This window comes from Mytilus trossulus, chromosome 4 (assembly GCF_036588685.1).
Source record: "Mytilus trossulus isolate FHL-02 chromosome 4, PNRI_Mtr1.1.1.hap1, whole genome shotgun sequence".
Classification (NCBI taxonomy): domain Eukaryota; kingdom Metazoa; phylum Mollusca; class Bivalvia; order Mytilida; family Mytilidae; genus Mytilus; species Mytilus trossulus.
The window spans coordinates 65086570-65109719 of NC_086376.1; the positions used below are offsets into that span (position 1 = coordinate 65086570).

The 23150-nt window shown below is 31.4% G+C and overlaps 2 protein-coding genes across 2 annotated transcripts in view; both read right to left on the reverse strand.

The window, feature by feature from the left end:
- The window catches only part of LOC134715762 (collagen alpha-6(VI) chain-like), a 76550-nt gene that overhangs the window by 36934 nt on the left and 16466 nt on the right, over window positions 1-23150 (reverse strand). The window lies entirely within an intron of this gene.
- Window positions 8572-16313, reverse strand: LOC134715765 (transmembrane cell adhesion receptor mua-3-like). The gene is made up of 6 exons (XM_063578191.1): window positions 16229-16313; window positions 15703-15816; window positions 14714-14827; window positions 13955-14238; window positions 11794-12067; window positions 8572-9368 (listed from the first exon to the last, which is right to left on the reverse strand). The coding sequence occupies exons 1-6, from the start codon at window positions 16272-16274 to the stop codon at window positions 8785-8787; spliced, it is 1416 nt and encodes a 471-aa protein (XP_063434261.1). The 5' UTR covers window positions 16275-16313; the 3' UTR covers window positions 8572-8784.

Genomic DNA, 23150 nt, shown 5'->3' on the forward strand with positions numbered 1-23150 from the left:
TGAGTGTTCCAATGCAATTTGTTTAAATATTTTTTTGTTTAAATCAGTTAAAAGTTATTTATTTTACATGAGAAGGTCTGCTGAAGGGTCTATGATGATCTCTTCTTTTTTAGCATGACAAACGGATACTCTTTAATGTATACAAGATGGACTTTCCTCTGTTCAGATGAAGACAGTGCACGTCTTTCATTTAAAAGATTAAATCGAAGTTTGGCAACAGACGGCGGCACATCGGGCACAACACTATACCCACTTCCACGTTGAAGCTTCATCCCAGCGGCCAGAACGTCGTCTCGATCTATCAGACTATTAAAGCGCACAATAATCTTTCTCTTCTCTTTGTCTCCCTCTTTTCCTGGTAGCCTATGCACGGCCTGGAACAGCATTTTTTCGATGCGCTCCTTGGGTATTTCTAAAGTTTTTTCAAAGAAGTGTCGTACATACACATCAGTTGCTTTAGGCATCTCGGCCAAGGGGGTTCCTCTCACACCACTTACCACCAGGTTCCATTTTCTGCCCCAATACTCTAGCTTTAGTCTTTCTTTTTCTTCTGTTGATATTTTTTCCTCAATATCAGGAAGGAGAGTGTTATGTATGTCTTTAATACTGTCATCCATGAGTTTAGCATGAGATTCAAGGTTTTCTACATTATCCTTTAGTACCTTGACCTCTGTTTTCAGAAATTCAACATCCCCCTCTAATTTGAGGTGCAAACTTGCAAAGCATTCGGACACAGATTTAGATTCGTACATTTTTTTTAATGTCTCATACCTTTCTTGTTCCCTGGGGTCCATGGTTATCAGTTGTCTCCGTATATTGGCTCATGATACAGACAAACACACGGAGAATAATAAAACCCTCTCTAAACTAAAGAAATACATTATATGTGCCTTTCAAGAGTACTTAGGTAAACTTTATTCCAAATATACACCCTTATTGAACTCGTCTAGTAGGTGTTAATAGTTTTTATTAAGTTTTAAACGTGGTCAGACTTAATTACTAGCGGTCCATCATATAAAACGCACATGGCTATAATTCCTCATACTGTCTACTATTATGTAAAGAACCCCACATATAAATAGAATGTCACTTAACAGTTGTTCAAAACTGTATCACCTTTAAAAAACAATTAAACAATCTGAGAGACATGTCATTCTCAAATAAAAGCAGAATTATCTGCTTTCAGCAAAAAGAGGGCACCCCGGACAACAATAATAAACAGTTGAACTTCTGATCCTTAAAAATTAAAAACATTACAAAACTTGAAATTGGAAAAGAATTACAGAGATTTGCACCATAATCTTTTTTTTGTTTTTGTTTTTTTGTTTTTGTAATAAAAACTATATTTTGTTTTTATATATAAAGGGCTGGGGAGGAGAGACACCCACTGTATTTTAGTTAATTAATTTACTTAATTAGAATTGTATTACCATGAAACGGGAGACCTCAGGTTGTTGTGGGTTAAACGGTTCGAAAATTTTTTTTTATGTCACTTTCATTTCTCTCTACTTATTTGTACTTTATTTTTTTGTATTGCTCTGAATATGTTGATTGACTGTATAATTTTAGATCATTCATCTGTTACAATTGTAAGTGATATAAAATATGGGTAGTTTGAAAATTGGTTGCATAAATTGTAGAGGCCTGTCTTCTGATAAAATTAAAAGAAGAGATATCTTTAGTAAATGTAGAGAAAATTATGATATGGTCTTCTTGGTAGATACTCACTGTAAAAAAGAACTTGAAAAGTATTGGCAGGCAGAATGGGGTTATAAAATAATATTTGGGTCGCATACCACGAGCAGTAGAGGCGTGGCTATCTTGTTTAGAAGCACTTTTTCTTTTGAAATTTTTGGACAGAAAGTGGATCAAGACGGGAACTATGCAATTCTAGATATAAAAATTTTCAATCATAGAATGACAATAGCAGTGGTATATGGACCCAATGAGGACAAAAAAAAGTAAAATCACAAAAATACTGAACTCAGAGGAAAATCAATTTGGAAAGTCCATAATCACATGGCAAAATCAAAAAACAAAACGCATCAAAAACGAATGGACAAGAACTGTCATATTCCTGACTTGGTACAGGCATTTTCAAATGTAGAAAATGGTGGATTAAACCTGGTTCTATAGCGCTAACCCTCTCACTTTAATAACAGTCTCATCAAATTCCGTTACATTTACATGATGCGTTAAATAAACAGTCACAATCAATAAAATAGTCAAAATATGGGAACATCAGTCATCATCGTATAACAATTTAACAGGACACAACAACATCTACTATCTACGAACACATGGATTGATTTGAGTGTCTGACGTCAGAAAAATTATATACGTCACATAAATTTGTCGTTCAATGTGCATACAATAGTTATCCAAAGTACCTGGATTATAAACAATTTTAAATTTTACATAGGCAATGAGCGCAGTCAGGGTTAAAAAATCAAAAGTATGTAAGAATAAATTACAGAAATCAAACTAGTCCAAAAGTTATACATAGAATTTATGAGAATCCAAAACTTTTAAAAGGAACAATTTAACAGGACACAAAAACCTATCCACGAACACATGGATCTACTTGAGTGTCCGACGTCAGAAAAATTATATACGTCACATAAATTTGTCGTTCAATGTGCATACAAACAATTTTAAAATTTACATAGGCAATGTACGCATACAGGGTTAAAAAATCAAAAGTATGTAAGAATAAATTACAGAAATAGACCGAGATTCAAACTAGTCCAAAAATTATACATAGAATATATGAGAATCCAAAACTTTTTAAAGGGAACAATTTAACAGGACACAATAACATCTACTGTCTAAGAACACATGGATTGATTTGAGTGTCTGACGTTAGAAAAATTATATACGTCACATAAATTTGATGTTCAATGTGCATACAAACAATTTAAAAAAAATTTCATAGGCAATGTACGCATACAGAGTTAAAAAATCAAAAGTATGTAAGAATAAATTACAGAAATAGACCGAGATTCAAACTAGTTCAAAAGCAAACCAGCTTTTCATGAAATACTCCAAAGAGATATTGAAAATTTTGGTAATACTTCAGTAATAGTGGGGGGTGATTGGAATTTACCACAAAATTATGATATGGATACTTTAAACTATTTGCATAAAAATAATCATAAAGCTCAAAAAAAGGTTAATGAAATGATGTCAGAAATAGATCTGGTTGATGTTTATAGGGAATTATACCCAGAGAAAAAGAGGTTTTCCTGGAGAGGACCTAACAAGAAGCAGGCAAGACTGGACTACTTCCTTGTCTCATCTGATTTTCAACCACTGATAACCTCGTGTGATATTGGTGTTGCATATAGGTCTGATCACTCACCCGTGTCTCTGTCCATTCAATTTAATACAAATGAAAAAGGCAAAGGGACGTGGAAATTTAACAATGCTTTATTATACGACAAAGAATTTATTACTTATACTAAAACTTGTATTGCTGATTGTATTGATCAATATAAAATAGTTGATTCTGAAAATAGGGAAGAAATAGAATTTTCCGTTTCCGACCAACTGTTTTGGGAAACTTTAAAACTGATGATACGAGGAAAAACAATGATACGAGGAAAAACAATTTCTTATTCATCTTTTAAAAAGAATGAACGCAGTAGGGAAGAACAAGAACTAGAAAGTCAATTGAACAATTTGAACAATAATGAAAATATCAATGATAAAAGGGAAGAAATTACACGTATTGAACTTCAGTTAAGGTCGTTAAGAGAATCTAGAATAAAAGGGGCAATAATGAGAGCAAAAGCTAAATGGCAAATTGAAGGGGAGAGAAGTACAAAATATTTCTGTAATCTAGAGAAAAAAAATTATATTGACAAAGTAATACAAAAATTAACTTTAGCTAATGGTGAATGCATCACTGATCAAGCAAAAATTCGTGCGGAACAAAAGTTATATTATGAGAATCTATATTCATCTAAGAAAACACTTATAAATAATACACACAGAGCTAATTTCTTTTCTCTTGAAAACCCATTTATCAAAATTCTCTCTGATGAACAAAATATTAATTTAGAGGGGGAACTAAAAAGCTCAGAAATTCATAATGCATTAAAAAATATGAAAAATGGAAAATCTCCTGGTCTGGATGGTTTTACAACTGAGTTTTATAAAAAAATTTGGCACGACATTAATCCTTTCCTACTGCGTTCTTTCAAAGAATCATTTCAAGAAGGTAAATTATCAATTTCACAAACACAAGGTGTTATCACCTGTCTACCCAAAGATGGTAAACCAAAACATTTTCTAAAAAATTGGCGACCTATTTCACTGCTTAATGTAGACTATAAAATAGTATCAACATGTATTGCAAATAGAATTAAAAAATCCTTGATCACCTGATTAGTGAAACTCAAACTGGCTTTATGAAAGGCAGATATATTGGTGAGTGTACAAGACTTATATATGACCTCTTGAAAAAAGTAGATGACGAAGATATTCCTGGCTTGCTTGTCTTGTTGGACTTTGAAAAAGCCTTCGACTCTCTTGAGTGGAATTTTATATGTGAAACCTTGAAATTTCTAGGTTTTGGGGACACAATAGTGAAATGGTTCACAACCCTTTACTATAATTCAAAAAGCTGCATTCAAAATAATGGTTATCTATCTGATTTTTTTTGTAATAGAGAGGGGGTACGACAAGGGGATCCATTGTCTCCCTATCTTTTTATTTTATGTTTGGAACTGCTTAGTGCATCAATAAAATATGATAACAACATAAATGGTATAAAGATTAAGAATTCTGAATTTTTACTCAGTCAGTATGCTGATGATTCGACTTTGATCCTGGATGATAGTGAAGAATCTCTCAACAGTGCTCTAGATAAGATAGACTTGTTTTACTCATGCTCTGGTTTGAAGGCTAATTTTGAAAAAAAACAAGTAATATGGATTGGGGCAAAAAGGGGCTGTGGTGAGGAGCTAAAAACAAATAAAACAATAATATGGAACCATTCAGGAAATTTCAAACTCCTAGGCATTCAATATTGTTTGTCAAAAGTTGATATATGTGTTGATAATTATTTAGAAAAAATTCAAAAAGTTAAAAATCTTTTAAGTGACTGGTCATTTAGAAATATTACTATTTATGGGAAAATTGTAGTTGTGAAAACTCTCGCCCTACCAATTCTAATTCAATGTTTTACTGTTTTACCAGATCCATCCCCAGATATATTAAAGCAGTTACAATCTATGCTATACAGATTTGTGTGGGATGGTAAAGGGGACAAAATTAAAAGAAATATACTTATCTCAAATTACGAGGATGGTGGTGTAAAAATGCCACATATTGAATCATTTATAAAATCACTTAAGTTATCTTGGGTTAAAAAAAGTTTTAGACCCAACAAATTATTCCTCATGGAAGGTTCTATTGGCAGATCACCTTGAAATGAATGGTGGTGAAAATATGTGGCATTTATCAAAATCAGCACTCAATGAAATTAAAAAAAGAATTTAACCCTTTTTGGCAAAATGTAATTTCATCATGGACCTCATTGTGTGAACCTCTGACCACAGCCCCAAGTGATATTTTGTCTCAACCATTGTTTTTAAATGAAAATATTATGATTGATGGAAAAACAGCTTTTTACAAAAAATGGATACAGAATAATGTATTTTTCATAAATGATCTCATTAAGGAAAATGGAGAATTTTACAATTATGATGAATTTATTAGAAATTATAATATAAAAACAACTTTCTTAGATTTCTATGGACTAATCTTGGCACTGCCAAAGGAATGGAAGAATGTTATTCATTCTCAAGTATTTATCAAACTAAATACTGTCAGTCACAAAAATGTTACCGCCATAAAAACAGTTGATAAAGTATCAAAACATTTTTATAAATTTTTTCTAGATAAAATAAAGGAAACCCCATCACGCATACAAGAGAAATGGAAAATGAAATTGAGAATAGATATTGTGGCCGAAGAATGGAATTATTTTTTTAGTCTTCCTTTACTTATAACTGAAGATCCCACTTTAAGGGCATTTCAATACAGATTACTCCATAGAATTCTAGGAACAAATACTTTACTTATGAAGTGTAAATATAGTGAAACAGAACTGTGCACTTTTTGTACCGAAACTAAAGAAACATACATACACCTCTTTTTTGAATGTAGTTATGTTCGAACATTCTGGCTTAATTTTTTTCAAAAGTTAGAAGATGTATGTAATGTAAGCTTTCTCCCAACCTTATCAAGTATAATCTTGGGTGTTAAACATCATCTATTTAAAGATATTCTTAATACATGTATTCTGATATTGAAAAGATATGTTTATTTATGTAGAGTTAGATTTACAGTCCCATCTGTTGCTGAAGCAATTGAATGGCTTAAATATTATTATAGGGTTGACATGGTCTCTATGAATTTGTGCTCTACCAGTAAAGCAATAAGATTAAAAGAAAAATGGTCAAGCATTGATAATATTATTAAGAAATAGAGCTCAATGCAGATGTACTCTGTAATCTATTACTGACTTTGTATTTTATAATTTGTAACAAGTATGGTTAACTATATGTTTAGGATTTATAGCAGAATAATTTGTTTGTGCATCTTTATTTGTAGATGAGATTTGAAAATGATATGAAAATAATAAAATATATATTACATAAAAAATTATTACACTTATGCATACATATTTTTTTCTGAAGAAAATTCATCAATTTTTTCATAATTAGAAAAAGTTTTTTTTTTTAATTGCTTGATATCAGGAAGCAATTTGGCGACATATTTACCATTTGCAAAGTGACCCTTTTTGTAAAAATCTGGTGATCGCAATACGACTGGATCTGTCATTGAAATAAAGTATTGTCTTTTTTTATCGCTATTTTTTGCAGTTTTCATTTGATCTTTTTTTGTGATAATTATTCATATCATGCTACTCGCTTTAGATGGAAAACTATCGCTAGAAACTAAGGAGACACGGGGCGTTGCTAATGAAATTGACATGAAATTGACAACGTCGTCATAGGTAAAATAGCGATAAACAGATTATTATTGGTTATCTCAACTCGATTGCATTATTGCTTTCACCGTACCGGCTCAAGCGAGAAAATCAATTTCGTTGAGATGATCAACGATAATCTATAAGTACATGTTATACACGTGCTCAAGATTCATGCTTCTGTGTTGAATGTTCACTATAAGGTGGCAATCAGTAAACTACGGAAACTACTTTGAAACAAGACAATTAATGAGCTGCCATATTTTCACTTAATAGCAGACAGAGAGATACAAATTGACGTTTATACGATATTTTTGCGTAGTTTTATGACTAAGTTTATGATATAAACCCGAATTTGTCCAATTATTGGATAAATATTATTGTTCATCAGACACTCGTTTCATATGACTTTAAGTGTGAATAAACAAATATTGAGATTGGACTAACAACAAACGGACTTTTCATTTGGCAATGTTATCTGCATAAAGCGATAAACAGTTTTAAAAATATACCAAAACTTTCATGTTGTTTCAATTAAATCTGACACCCACAGTTTAATCAGCCCAAATCAGGTTGAATTGGTATGGGGCCTGATCAACCTAATAATGTGTTATGATCAAATACAGATAAGGCACAGTCCATTTCTGATTTTCTGGGTGGAGGGAGGGTGGCTTGTTGTTTTTTTTGGAAAAAAATAACCCTACCCTAATTTTTGTCAAAATAAAATATCTGGCCAGCACTTGAATTTTTAAAAAATAATCTGGCCCGCAGTTTGCCAATAAAAAAAAAGTAACTTTCAACATTGAACATATATGGAAAAAAATTATCTGACCCACATAGCGGGTGAAACAATATCCTGGTCGACATGAAAAGACTACCCCTCCCCCTAGAAAGTCAAATACCCAACCATACGAAAACTTTTTTTTAAGATGGAGTTTCTCCAAATTTTCTTTAGTCCATGGATATAAAGTTTCTGATTTATAGGGGATATCTGATACGATAGGGGATAATCCTTAAATGTTTATAAATTGTAGGTAAAAAAAATATTTCTTTGATGTCAGCGTGTCCTTATTTTTCATGTTCAACACTGTTTGCACACATATATCGTAAACTATTTAGTACTTTGTTCAAAAACCAATCATAACTAATATAATAAGATATACATAATGATAATGATTATGTATATATGGAAATTTGACAAAGTATTCATACACAGAAAATAATAAACATAAAGAAACACAATTTGTAGGAACATAAATTATAATAAACATAAACTGTCGTCAAAATATTTGTAAACGCTCACTTTCAAAATCTCAGGATGATTTAGAAACTAAAGATTTTCTTATCCCAGGCATAGATTACCTTAGTCGTATTTGGCACAACTTTTTGGAATTTTGAATCCCAATGCTCTTCATCTTTGTACTTGTTTGGGTTTATAAATATTTTTGATTTGAGCGTCACTGAGGAGTCTTATGTAGACGAAACGCGCGTCTGGCATACTAAATTATAATCCTGGTACCTTTGATAACTATTTAGACCTACAAAAGGTCATAGTGTATATAAATGTAAAATGTATGTGTCTATCTGTTTATTTTTCTTATTTGAAAAGGGGGAAATAAAAAAAGTAAAAAGTTTACCCCATACATACTGACAATAAGGGCTTATTTTAGATGTATTATATGAACAGTTCAAGAATTAAAATAATAGCTAAAATCAGCATAATCAGCATGTTTCTGAAATTGATACAGCATTTCAATGTATTTTGCGTATACACATGTGACGGTTTACTGGCGGTGAATAAAAATGTTATCAGTACAATTATGATATTTTGTTATTGCTGCAAGTGACTGTAATGACGTGTAGCCGTCATCTTCAACATCAAAAATATAACTAGGGTCGTTCAAAACACCAGCAAGGTTTTCAACGTTACAATCCTCGCCTGCTACTACACCAAAGGTATGGATGCCTTGTTGTTTTAACAATTTAACTTCCATGCCTATTTCATCTAAATTATTCCAATTTGCGTTAGAGAATAACACAATAATTTTTCGTGATGTTTTAAATAAGTCACCTTCCCGTATATGATTTAATGCATGGCTCAGGTTTGAAATTGTATTCAATTTATCAACCTTTACCTGCAATGCAGCGGCAATCAATTCATCTATATCAGAAGACCACGATAAATTAAAAACTTGTTCGACTTCGTCGGAATATGAAAACATGCCAATATCTGCATTTGGATTGTAAGTTGATATTTGTTCTATTGTTCGCCGTATTGCTGTTAGTCGCAGGTTATACTCTTCTTTTGTTTGGTTCTTGTTTGTATCTAGCAGGAGAATGACCTCTGATCTTGTTACCAAAAAACAGTCTGTAAATATCAAAGACGTTGTTCAAATATTCAAGAAATAAGATTTATTTGAGTTTCAATATACTACCACTCAAAACAAAACATTAACATGGTAAGTACATTTTTAAAGAAACAAACATTTTTTTAAGAGTTTTGACATTGCATTGATCGCAGATTTCATATTCAACGCGCAACCTATTCTGGTCATCTGCAACATATATGGGAAGATATGCGCTCAATATGCACACTCTGTTGGATTGTTGCTACACAGAAATGGAATGTTCATAACTTGAAAGTATTAATGATTTCTTTTATCGTAAATTTTAGTTTTAAACCGAGCCTTTCCAATGTTTTGATTGCTAAATCAAGAAATAAGGCAACTTTTACTGTATTCTTTATTTCGTTCCAGCGTTCGTTGCGATAGATGCAGTTAGAATCGTCTCCAAACTTTCAATTAATCAGGGAAAGGACATCATCTTTCCTCAATGCTCTTCAACTTTTATTGTTTGGCTTTCTAACTATTTTGATATAAGCGTTACTGATGAGTCTTATGTAGATGAAACTCGAATCTGGCGTACTTAGTTATATTCCTGTTACCTTTGAAAACTTTTTACACCACTGGGTCGATGCAACTGCTGGAGGACGTTTCGTCCCCGAGTGTAACACTTGCCCAGTAGTCAGCACTTCGGTGTTTACATGAATTTATGAGATCATTTTTATAAATTACCTGTTTACAAAACTTTATAAATTTTTCGAAAAACTAAGGATTTTCTTATTCCAGGCATAGATTGACTAAGCCGTATTTGGCACAACTTTTTGGAATTTGGGATCCTCAATGCTCTTCAACTTTGTACATGTTAGGCTTTAAAACTATTTTGATATGAGCGTCACTGATTAGTCCTATGTAACCGAAACTCGCGTCTGGCGTACTGAATAATATTCCTGGTACCTTTGATAACTTTTTATAGCGTATCTTGAGATTAAATGTTGATGCCAGTTTTTTTAGTTTTTAAACAAAGCAAAAAGTCGACGTGCAAAAAGAAAAATTAGTTTCCTGTATATAAATCAAATTTATAAATTAAAATTTAATTTTATAAAAATCTACATTGTGAGGTTTTCAGATTCAAGGTTCAATTTCCCGCATCCTTCCCCGACCCCACCCCACCCCACCCCTTCGTCATCCCCTATCTAAGATAACAATCCCGCCTCCTCACCCCAACCACCCACCCCGTCATCCCCTATCTTAAATTTAATGCAATCATTATGCATCAGCATCAGGTTACAGCTCATTTGCATTTTTTGGCATATACTCGAAATTTAGATAATTTCTTAAAGCAATTCATCACGGTAAGGGTTAATATCCCTGGGGTTAGAAATTTAAAAAAAAAAGCAGTTTTATCTCCAATTTTTATCCTTTTTTTTTTGGGTCTTATTTAGGGCCTACACATGTTATCAAGGCCTTCAGATACGCTGGTTTGCAAAATAAAAAAAAACGCTTTGGTTTTTTTTTTTAATTTTTGTTGGTGGTTAAAAATCATCTATTTTATAGTTTAAAGTCCAATTTTGATCTTGTTTGGTCTATTTTGGCCCTACAGAGCTTATCGAGGCCTTCAGATACGCTGGTTTTATTTCTTTTAATTCTTGTTGATACTTAACCGTTACCATGCGTAATATTACGGCCGTACCCAGTTAACCGTTTTTTGGCACCAATGGCGCTCCATACATTTGGTGGTCGTCGTAATTGAGTGTCATGTTTCTCACTTTTAATGCTCATTTTGAGCTCAAATGCGAACTTCTGAAATTGAAATCGGACTAAATTGGGTTTTTGGAGGGGTGGGCTTCGAGGTCTGAAAAATAATGCTTTTAGGCCTGAAACTTGGAAAAATATTGTAAACCCAAAGGTTTATAACTATTGATCGTGTTAATTATCAAAATACGCCCTAGGGAACGACTTTTTCCTGTCCAGGTCCAGGTCCAGTTGAAGTACAAAATAAATAAAAATGGGAAATGTTTTGAATTTTGGTGCAAATGACCTTTTTTTAGACTGGTGTACCCAGATCAATTTCACTCTAACCTAACAGTTGTTGTATGTTCACTGGAGTCCACTTTGCATGCAAACTACAGTTGGATGCATCCATTAGCATCCATCGGACTTCCATGTCGAGAAAAAGAACGAAAAACGCTTTTTGCACACGAGGGCCAATTTTAGATTTAATGCAATCATTATGAATCAGCATCAGGGTACAGCTCATTTGATTATATATTAATTTCCATGATACTCGAAATTTCGACAATTTCTAAAACCAATTGGCATGGTAAGGGTTAATATTGCAAGATGAATGAGATTGTATTACTAAAGTTAAACTAATCTGAGGAGTAGGTTGTTACAACTATACAATATTTTACAATGAATACATATAAAGTTTGAATTCAAAAGCTAAAATACCTGTGCAATTATCTGGAACAGTTTCCTTTAAAATATAATTCAGCATATCATCTAAAAAAGATGTGCTAAAGGTGTAGTATTGTTTCTGTGAAATCGATAACAACTCTGAGTATGATATAGATTGTCCAACAGCAGCAGTGATGATACGTCCACCTATGGAGTTTATTAACTTAGCCTCATTTATAGCATTATTCCTATCAGTAGATAAACCATCGTAGAGTAATATCATGTAGCTAGAAGTCCTACGTGCTCCCATAGAACTGTTAGTTATCATCTGCAAAAGATAGAGAACATTTAAGCTATGATTTGCTTTTTTCGTAGTAATCTTACTCTGAATTCTAAATAATTTTTTTTTTTTTTTTTTTTTTTTTTTAATTTCTCTACAAGCTGGAATATTTTAGTAACTTATTTTTAAATACAAAATTCAGCAAATTTTATAAATATTTAATTAAGATGACGAATTTTCAAATTTTTACTTATTCATTAATAATTCTTTTAAGTCATTTTAAGTTGCTGAAGTCTTAAATTTTATAGTTGATTTGATGGATGCTTTTATACATATTTCGGTATATTTTTAACTTTGTAATTTCGGGTGTGTACGAACTTGTGTATTTTTGTTTTAACATGTAAAGCGCTTAGAGTAATTGTATTTTTATATAATGCGCTATAAAAATGCCTTGTAATAATAATAATAATAATAATAACTAACAAGAATGTGTCCATAGTACCCGGATGCCCCACTCGCACTATCATTTTCTGTGTTCAGTGGACCGTGAAAATTGGGGTCAGAACTTTAATTTGGAATTAAAATTAGAAAAATCATGTCATAGGGAACATGTGTACTAAGTTTCAAGTTGATGTAACTTTAACTTCATCAAAAACTATCTTGACCAAAAACTTTAACCTGAACTTCGCACTATCATTTTCTATGTTCAGTGGACCATGTAATTGGGATCAAAACTATAATTTGGCATTAAAATTAGAAAGATCATATCATGGGGAACATGTGTACTAAGTTTCAAATTGATTGGACTTCAACTTCATCAAAAACTACCTCGACCAAAAACTTTAACCTGAAGCGGGACGAACGGAAGCACAGACGGACGAACGAACGAACGAACGGAGGCACAGACCAGAAAACATAATGCCCCTCTACTATCGTAGGTGGGGCATAACAAATAATGCATCAACAATTCGAAACAGAACTTTGCAAATTTTTAGTTGTCAGTGTTCGTTAATCGTTTTGCTTGCCATCAGTTTTGATTCGAGAGCTACTTAAATGACTTATGTAGATGAAATTAATTGGATTGCAATTAATTATAAGTAGATTTAATCCCGTAGTCAACACTGTTGCTTTTTAAAATATCATTGATATGCTAACTATCTTTAAATTTCCGAAACAGGAAAAACATGTATGAAGTATTTAATTACAACCTGGTATCTTTGGTGATTTTTATGGACTATAAGAAATAAATATCGACACCAATAAGTCACAATTATGTGTTAAACATACTTTATTGTTGGTGTCAGTCATTTTGGTAAATTTTATTTCTTAAATATCCATAAATTAGAATACCATGTTTTTGTACACATTTTTAAATTCGATTAAGTTTGAGTGAGGTTTTTTTGTCATAGAATTTAAGGGAACCGATTAATCATACATTTTGAGATGTTTTTTAAAACTGACATTCACTAATCTGCTTTTCTATAACGCATAATAACATATTTCTGAGCTCTCATCAATATGTGTCTGTATTTATTATTTAGTAGTAGCATGGAAGAAAAAAATTAAATCAGAACAATACTGAATTATGAGAAAAATTCATAATTGAAATTTCCTAATCAAATGACAAAAGCTCAAACACATCAATCGAATGTAGATGTCACTAGTGCACAGCAACGGACCATCTGATTTCATTACTGATTTTGTGAGTATCCGTGTTTTATCACATCGAATTTACATTTGAAAGGTTTTTTAGATTTGTTTTTCGTCGTTTTCTGTTTAACTATTTGTTTTTCTTCGTTTTCTGTTTAACTATCTGTTTTTCTTCGTTTTCTGTTTAACTATCTGTTTTGCTTCGATTGACTATTAAGCATCCTTCCGATACTTTTTCCGTTCAAAATCACATATTAACAATTTTAAGATCATTTATATTTTTACCTCTTTTGCTTTTTGCAATGCTGACAAGGTATGTGTGGCAGCATCTTCCCCTTTGATATGCTGCAGTTCGGCAATCATACCCAATGAAGTATTGTGATCATCAAGATCGAAAATTACATTAGTTTCAAAATTATATGTGATAACACCCACTTGAAAGTCATCTGGACCAATTGGTATTCTTTTAATAAATTCAGTAATGAAAACAAGACTACTGTTGACACTTGTTTCTAAACTAGAAGACGTGTCAACAATGAATACGATATCTGCCGGTCCAGGTCTACAATCTGTTGAAAAACACAATATCTTAACTTATGTTCTCATATCTCTGATGTATAAGATGTAACACCACTAATTCAGGCCCGACCAGAAAGCACATACCAGAAAGTAGTACATATTTAACACAAAATAGTCTCTACGCATTCAAATGTGTCTTCTTTTCGTATTTGGTTGGGAATATCAATTGTCTAATCTTTAAAAAGAGAGATTTTGATATGCTTACAAATGCGGCGACTATACTTAAGATACATATGACGCTGATGTTAACATCATTCGCACTTGTAATACGCGTCTTATTATTTTTGATTGCTTCCTTGGTATTGTTTCCTTTATTACTAGTAATAATTAATAAGTTTGTTACGAGTGCCTATCATAGTTTGCCGGTTTTTTTTAAATATAAAATATGCAGTTACATTAGATACAAAGCTAAAAGATTCATCAGCTTAAATGTCTCATTCTGTATACAAATAAAACTATAATCACCTGTTTGACAGATATCACCTTCGTATCTACCTGTACAGTCACAACTATAGCTGTTGATTAAGTTTTTGCAGTATCCCGTATTCATACATGGATTTGACTGGCATTCGTCATAGTCTGTCGTAAAAAAATATATTTAATAAGCCATTTTCTGATAATAAACTAGTTTAAAACAGTATCTTATAAGACGTAACACGATTAATTAATCAAGCAACATCAACTCTTCAAACTTTGCAGTTAGTTTTGATTTTCAATAATATTAACCTCGAGCGTCGCTAAAGACACAAAAATGTCGACGTGCATATCTTGTGCACTAATAATGGTTTAATTACCACTGGGTCGATAACTGTTGGTCCCTAAGATCATAAACCCCCAAGAAGCTCAGTTGTACGGTGCAGGAATGAAAATACAAATAATGTTTTATTGTAATCTGTTGTAAATAAGACTGTGTTATGTTTATCTTCCATGCATAGCGCTGATTCCTTATTCGGGTTTGGCATATCAATTGTTATCCTTTTCGCTTATATCAATTTATCAATGTCTGAATTGGGTTTGGATCTGCATTCATTTCGCCACCGAGCAATGCTAATCAGACACTAACAGTCGATATGCGCATCTGGTATTATTTATATCAGTCCATGTGGATAATACGTATACCTTGAATTATATGAGGTATGCCTCGACTTACTATAGAACGTCAAAATATGAAACGTCTGAAAGAATCAATGCCAAGAGAGCAAAACAGTCAATTTGAAACTACAACTTCAATTATTTAAACTTAACATTTCGATCTAAAGGACCCATTTAAATCAGGCCAATACTAGAGCACTGGGTTTTAGGTAGATGTTCACTATATGTATGATTGTCAACCAGTAGTGTTAACGATCCTATTGTAGTCAAAAATACATGATATAATTCAATTCGTACATAATGAGTTTCAGTTCATGTTTGACTTTGGAAAATTCAAATTCACAAATCGTTATTTTCATTACCTGTCTGGCAGTTAGATCCAAGATACCCAGGTACACATGAGCAAGCGTATTTGTTTACGTAATCTTTACAACGTCCGCCATTTTCACAAGGGTTCGACGCACATTCATCAATATCTGAAACATGATAGTACCTTTATTGCATATCTCAAACATAATACATCTTTATTCAAGGGATAATAGTACTGTATTTGAAGAGTTGACGCCGTCAATTTGGGATTTGCAAATGATGTTTCACTGGCGACGCGTCAAAATTGATAATTCCTATTGTAAATCCTCAAATTGACCGCGACAGCCCTTCAAATGCAATACTGCTATTCCGATTTTGATAATTGACAACACGAAATGATACAACTTAGCTTGAAAAAATATATATAATAAAATAGAACAATATCTTCATAATTAAAAATATGATTATCATATCCGGAATCATTTAAAATAAACGATCGTTCTTATAGTTCTGTCACAAGTTTTGTTTTACATACTAAGTTCTTAAATATTTTACTTTATCTGTCTAAAATGACAATACCTGTTTGACATATAACTCCAGCATATCCTAGCTTACATGCACACATGAAAGCGTTAACTTTGTCTGTACACGTCCCGCCATTTTGACATGGATTTGAGGAACATTCATTTATTTCTATAAATAGTACCATTTCAGATATGTATTTAAGTATATACAAAGGTAATTGAAAGCTGACCGCATCAGAAACTATGGCTGTAAGTACAAGTTATTGAAAGATGTTATGGATTGTGTATATCGTTCATTTTTTTTTTTACTTTAATATGTTAATAAACCCATTTATTTTACAGTGGTTCGAGATTACCGATTTCACAATGAAATCATGATGTTAACTTCCGAACAGAATGTTATCACAGGCTGTCTTCGTAAATATAAACGCCGGCTTTTATCAATGGCTAACTTCCGTTCTTTCCTGCTAGCTTTTAGATCTGATCAGCATATTTTTTCCCTAATTAATATATTCTAAATGAATTTATGAGAATTGTATGCAGGTATACTATTATTGCCCCTTTTACATACAAAAGGTATTTATAGACCAGTTGTTAGGTATGGAATTTGGGCTTTTGATGGTTTGAACTTATGTGAATTTGAACTTATTGTGAAGTGCTGGTTTTTCAATTCTCAATTTTATTCATGGTTTAATTGTTTGTCTACATAAAGTTGTTTTAGATTGAGATTCCATTACACGTTTGTTAATTTAATTGATTTCACCTGAAAAAAATGTGAACAAAACAGATATGCAACAATGCGATATTTAAAAGATGAATAAAATGTGTCATTCTTTATATATTTTATTACACTTTGATCTAAAGCAATATGACAGATTTAAAGCAATTGATAGTTTAAACATTTCTTCTAAAAGTTCAATATTGAATACAATAAAATGTACGTTTAAAATCAATTCTGCCTTCGCTCTTTATAACAATTTTTTCTAAGATTTTGATTTCAGAAATTCAGAAATTCCTAAAAAAAAAACTATGATGCCATCACCCATAAGTAAAGTTGACATACGCTGAATTTGACTATTTTTGTATGTTACATGTGGTTATATAGCTCGTCAAGTAGTAAGTTTCACATATGCATCATGAACTTTTAATTTTTTTTTGTTGTGTTTGAGCGATCCTGATAAAGGAAAATCTAGTAAAGAGCTGCGGAAGTCATGTGTTATTTGAATATTCGTTAAAAAAACACAAAACGAAATTATACTATTATTTATCTGTTTGTCTTTTTCTTTGTTAGCCATGGCGTTGTCAGTTTATTTTCGATCTATGAGTTTGACTGTCCCTCTGATATCTTTCATCCCTCTTTTACTTGTACTGCAGTGGGCTTTGTTAGTCTATTTTTATTGATATTGCATATGTAAATTAAGGATTAACGGTCAACTATCCACAGATAACAATGATCTTTAGATATATTTGTACTTTGATACTGATCATGATGGTTAAAACAGTTTATCACTTTTTTTTGTATTTCTTAATATTTACTGTGTCTCATTTTTACGGAAAACCAGTCTTAAAGTTGACTAGCACAAAACAAAATAAAACAAACAGACACAATAGGTAGAAATGTAAAAAATAGGGGTACAGCAGTCAACATTGTGTTATCATCTTAATCACTATAAAAACAACAAATGTAACAAAGAAGCACAAAAAGGCAAACATCAAAATTAACATCCTGGGACTGACACTCGTTAAAATCTGTAAAACAAGCTAATAATTTAAAGAAAACACTGTGTAATTATAATGTGTTATAAACTATTGTAGATCAGTGCGTCTTCTTTTCTTAAATATGTCAATAGAATCCGTTTATACCTTTTTCTAGACTAGATACCTTTTAATAAACTTGAAAGAAAAGCCTCACTTTTAATGTGAATTTACACAATTAAACGCAGAAGTTAATTTGGACATCATACGAATATTTGGAAACATATGATTACCGGTTGTATTGAACATCAAACCACAGAGAGCAATCACATTAAGATAAACGAAACATGAAACAGGAAGCCAAAAATCAGTCAAAGAATATGGAATCCGTAGGGTAACGAAGTAACTGTAGTGGACATGTTCTTACGTGGAGATAGTCATTGAATCTATAATAAGTACGATAAGAAACGATGATACGCACATGTGAACATTAACCAATTAACTATTTGAACAATGGACATTTACCGGTCAACTATTAGGTAATGGATATTTGAATAACATGTTCTTTTGCATCAGTTTATTGATTCTTACGCATAAAACATACCCGTCTTGCAATTACTGGCTGGATCCCGCCCTGGTACACATTGACAAGTGTAGCTAGTACTAGTATCATGACATGTGGCTCCATTATGGCAAGGAAAAGAGAGGCACTGATCGTCTTGAAATATATAAAACATTTATGAATTGACATTACTTATTTTCACGCTTCCAATAACAAATTATTCAATGTCGAATAATGGAATTAAAACCAACGTTTGCATGTTCTCTGATATGTTATGCAACTGGTGGTTTTGCATTACTTATTTCCACGCTTCCAAAAACAAATTATTCAATTGCGAATAATGGAATTCGAACAAACGTTTGCATATTCTCTGATATGTTGTGCCACTAGTGGTTTTGCATAAACACATACTTATAAATTTGAATACTTTAAAAAGAAAAGGTTGTCAATAATGTTAGTTTATTTGATGAGTAAATTGAATCATGTTACACATCGTATCCGCACAAAACAGCTATATCGACATATAGTCTTTAATAAATATTTATTTTAATCAAAATCAGACAAATTTAATGTCATGTACATAAAAATCAAAATATTAAAGTCATCCAAACTGGCAATACTTACTTGAACAGCCTAATGTATAATGTGCTGGACAGGGTGTAGATAGGTAACAAGCTTGTGTAGAAGTACAAGTATGACCCTGGTTACAATAATACTCCCGTGATTGCTCATTGTGCTCCTGAAAGCAATATATTTGTTTTTTGGTAAATTAAAATGGGGGTATTTTCTAATCATTAAATTAAAAGAACGTAATTCTACTAGAAAGGAATCGTTGATTAGAAAAAAAAAGTTACACCAATGTTTAGTTTTTACAATATTGGTGAAATAAAATAGAAACAAATCCTCATGAAAAGCATTTCTGAATAGCAATTTTTTAACAGTATGAATTAATAATTTGGTACTAGTGTGGTCATTCATTATGTACAATGATATGATTATTATAATCACAGTTCAAACCTGTAATTTAACTCTGTTAATTTGAAGTACCCTGGGAATCGAATCGTTAAGCAACAGTTTTAAAAAATAGTAGACATTTGTTTTGAAAATACTTAGAAAAAAACGTATTAACATAGATATCTTAATTATCTGATAAATATGTCTTCACATAACTTATAAAATGGAAGATTTATTCAAAAAGAGTTATGAGTCTTTTTTATTTTGTTATCTTCAAATATTTTAATACGATTAGAACTTTGATAATTTGTTGTCAACGAAAGACTAAAATGTTAAATTCTTAAAATTGATTTACTGTCATGCCAAGTGGTAAAAACAATATAACCTAATTTTGTAGAATCTTATGTGCTTTTCTTTTCTTAATGAAACAGAGTTATGTCACTGCGTTATCTGTTCCGCTGTTATACTGTCTAATTTTAAAGACCCGCCTCTTTTTTCAAGTAGATGACTTATTGTATGAATTAAGTCAGAAAGTTAACCTATCAAATACTAAAGTCATTAATTACCATACAGCTGTCTTTGTTATTTTCACAATAAAGCTCGTTTGTATTACAAGCGGGATCACTTCTCCTATTTCTAGTTGGAGATGTAAGAAACGAATGAGCTTCATGTCGTTGTATTTTCCATGGAGCTTCTACTTCAGCATAGTGTGCGTTCGACAATTCTACAAGGTAATCTATCAACATTAGTCAATATACTGTTTTGCTAACTCAAATTGAACCTTGAATATGAGCATTTAGTTTTTCTTTCTTTTTTGTCGCCACCGTATTTTTTGGTCTGTGTAGAAACAGACACGACTTAATCACAGATAGCGAACAGGATAATTAAATGGCAAGAGATGTAAACAGAAGCATTTCTATTCGCTCAACATAGAAGCATGGATAAAAGGAGAATTTATTTAAAAAATAAAGGAACACAAGCAAAGTATACATATTTAAGGTCAATAGTTGGCTAGATGTGCGCATATCTATTAATATTCGTAATTACTGTTTGAAAAACAATTCATATTTTGTTGCAATGAAATGTTTTAGAAATCATTAATTGTTTTTCGACTTAATTTTTAATACCCTATATAGTACAATTGTAGAGTTGCATTTCAGTTTTTTAAACTGATTTGTGTCTCGTTGGAGAAGTTTTTAGTTTTCTATGTTGTGTCTTCCGTACTATTGCTTGTCTGTTAATCTTTTCTTCTTAGCCATGGCGTTGTCAGTTTATTTTCAAACTATGAGTTTTACCGTCCATCTGGTATCTTTCGTCCCTCTTTTACATTTGAAGTTATTATAAAGTATAATATCAAAAAATGGAATCATAAGTAAAATGGTGTTAAAGTAACTGTATTTTTAAAACAAACTTACCTATTAATGAAGTAAATGAAAATACGTAATGAAAAATGTACATGGTATAGCTGCGAAAAAATGAATACACTTTTTCACACCAATACTTCTCAAATGAATAAGATTTAACGTTATCTAACATTTAATCAAATTTTCAATTTTATTGACTCTTGAAACACTAAAGATAAATATATTACCTACTCAAATATACTAAGCAAAACGATAAAATGTACTTGAAAAAGCTTTGAACGCTTCTGTATGGTAGATCTAATTTACAACCTGAACTTGATTCACCAAATCAAAATTATTTATAATTCTATTGGATTTTTTGGTTTATATGTATTTGCATAAACCAGTTTCTTTCACTGATTTGTCATATGATTTTTTTTCTGTGTTTGTTTTTGAACGAATCTAGGTATTTCCGTCATAATTAAGCTTTCTGCTTTTCTACAATTGGACATGATTAATAATTTTTCTACACATAAATGTAATTTGTAATACAAAAATTAAAAAAAAAATGTTAAAAATCATAACTTCGTACACGAGAAAGGAAAACTCAACCTAAAAAACACAAACGCAAATGAGGGTGTTAATTTCAGATGTAAATTACTTAAGGAACTGAAATCGATTATTAACATGAACGGTTCAAAATTTACTTCAAAATGAGCATTTGGGTTTTAATCTCTTCTCAGCGATGATCGAGTCCAAAATATGTTTGACCTCAAATCCAACAAAAGAACATTGAAGAGCTGATAAAAGGGGCCAAATATATATCCAAACAAAAACAAGGAATTAGAGTAAGGAAACTTTCTAGTATAGAGTTAATCCTATTACTTTGACCAGTGGGTAGCATGACGGATACCATTAGTTGAGTGGAAATTATCTCTAAGTTCACATCCAGTTTATATTGACGTATGTGTTGCTTAATCTTTTTGTGTGTGTCGTGTATTGAAGATTTATATTTGTCTGTTCGTTGTCTTTCATTTTGTCCATGGTGTTAATTGTTTTAATCATACTAATGATGTTTGATTTCCCTCCTCTGGTATTTCCTGTTTCTAATGATATGTGACCTTAGTACGAATTTAGATTTCCATAGTATGAAGGTTACAAAAACAAACAAAGTTCGAAAAAGTGAATATTCAAAAATATCGTACTCTAAGAAAATGTTAAAAGGAAAAACACATATCATATGGCAAAATCAAAATCTCAAACACATAATACGAAAGAAAAACAGAACGAAAAACAACATTTGTATTGCTGACTTTGTACACGCATTTTCTAAGCTCATTAAGAATATTTTGTATACAATTCTTTAAAATAAGAATTCAAAAATTTCTCCGTTAAAACTCGCCTCCTAAACAAGGAAGTACTTCACTCTATACCATATTTACCTATCGCCATTGGCAATTTACTACTCAACACGTTTACAATAAAACAATATGCTCCTTCAGTACAATTAATTAAAACTCACGAGTTATTTGCTGCTATAAAAATTATAAATGTATAAATAAAGTGTATTGTATATATATAGCTTTGATTTACGACTGTTTTCCGGTACGTCAAATGTAAATTTAAATGCTTATACAACTTTAAATGTACAAAAATCATAAGATAATGGATAGTTGTATATGAAAGACATTCCAAAATTAACCAATGTTAATAAATATATATGTATAACTTCTAAGAATATCTTTTACAGTTATGTCCGTGTTTAAATCCAAAAGAGCAATGACCAAATACCATAATACCCGAAAATACTTTGTAAAGACGGGCACTGTTCAGAACTCATGGCGAAGTTACGAAATAACTTCTGTTTAGTCCCTTGAATTTGAAATATAAAAATTATTAAAACTAGTACACTGGCATAATAATTATGAACTGTTTCTAAAGAATGCACTTATATATAATTAAAGTATAACAGTAACATACTTATCTTAATAACGTGTTATAGTATTCTTTTATTTGTCTTTATTAATATTACGTGTACTGTTAAGTCAGTTTTAGAGATATTCTTTTGAAGTGACTCTGTGGTTATGTAAAACATCATACTTTGAACGACAAAATTATTTCATTTACTAATATTACTTTTACGTATGGATCTTGAATAATATGAATGACAAAACTATTTTATTCCATTATACTACTTTTTCTGTTAAGTCTGTTTTTGTGATAAACATTTGACGTGAAACTGTACTTATGTATCCCGTCATACTTTGAACCACACAATTATTGTATTTATCATTATTACTTGTACTGTTAATTAAATCTGTTTTTGTTATATCTACTTTACGTGACTCTGCAAGTATGTATGCCGTCATACTTTGAACGACAAAATAATTTTTATGTCTACCTGTGCGAATTTCAAACGCGCA

Bases quoted from the DNA above. Each gene is read 5' to 3' on its own strand.
- LOC134715765 (XM_063578191.1), bottom strand. From the start codon at position 16,274: ATGTGTGCATGTAAGCTAGGATATGCTGGAGTTATATGTCAAACAG. The intron at 14,239-14,713 runs GTGATTATAGTT...GTTTTTCAACAG, and splicing joins AGGTGATATCTGTCAAACAG to ATTGTAGACCTGGACCGGCA. The intron at 9,369-11,793 runs GTATTTTAGCTT...TGATATTTACAG, and splicing joins TGTTCCAGATAATTGCACAG to ACTGTTTTTTGGTAACAAGA.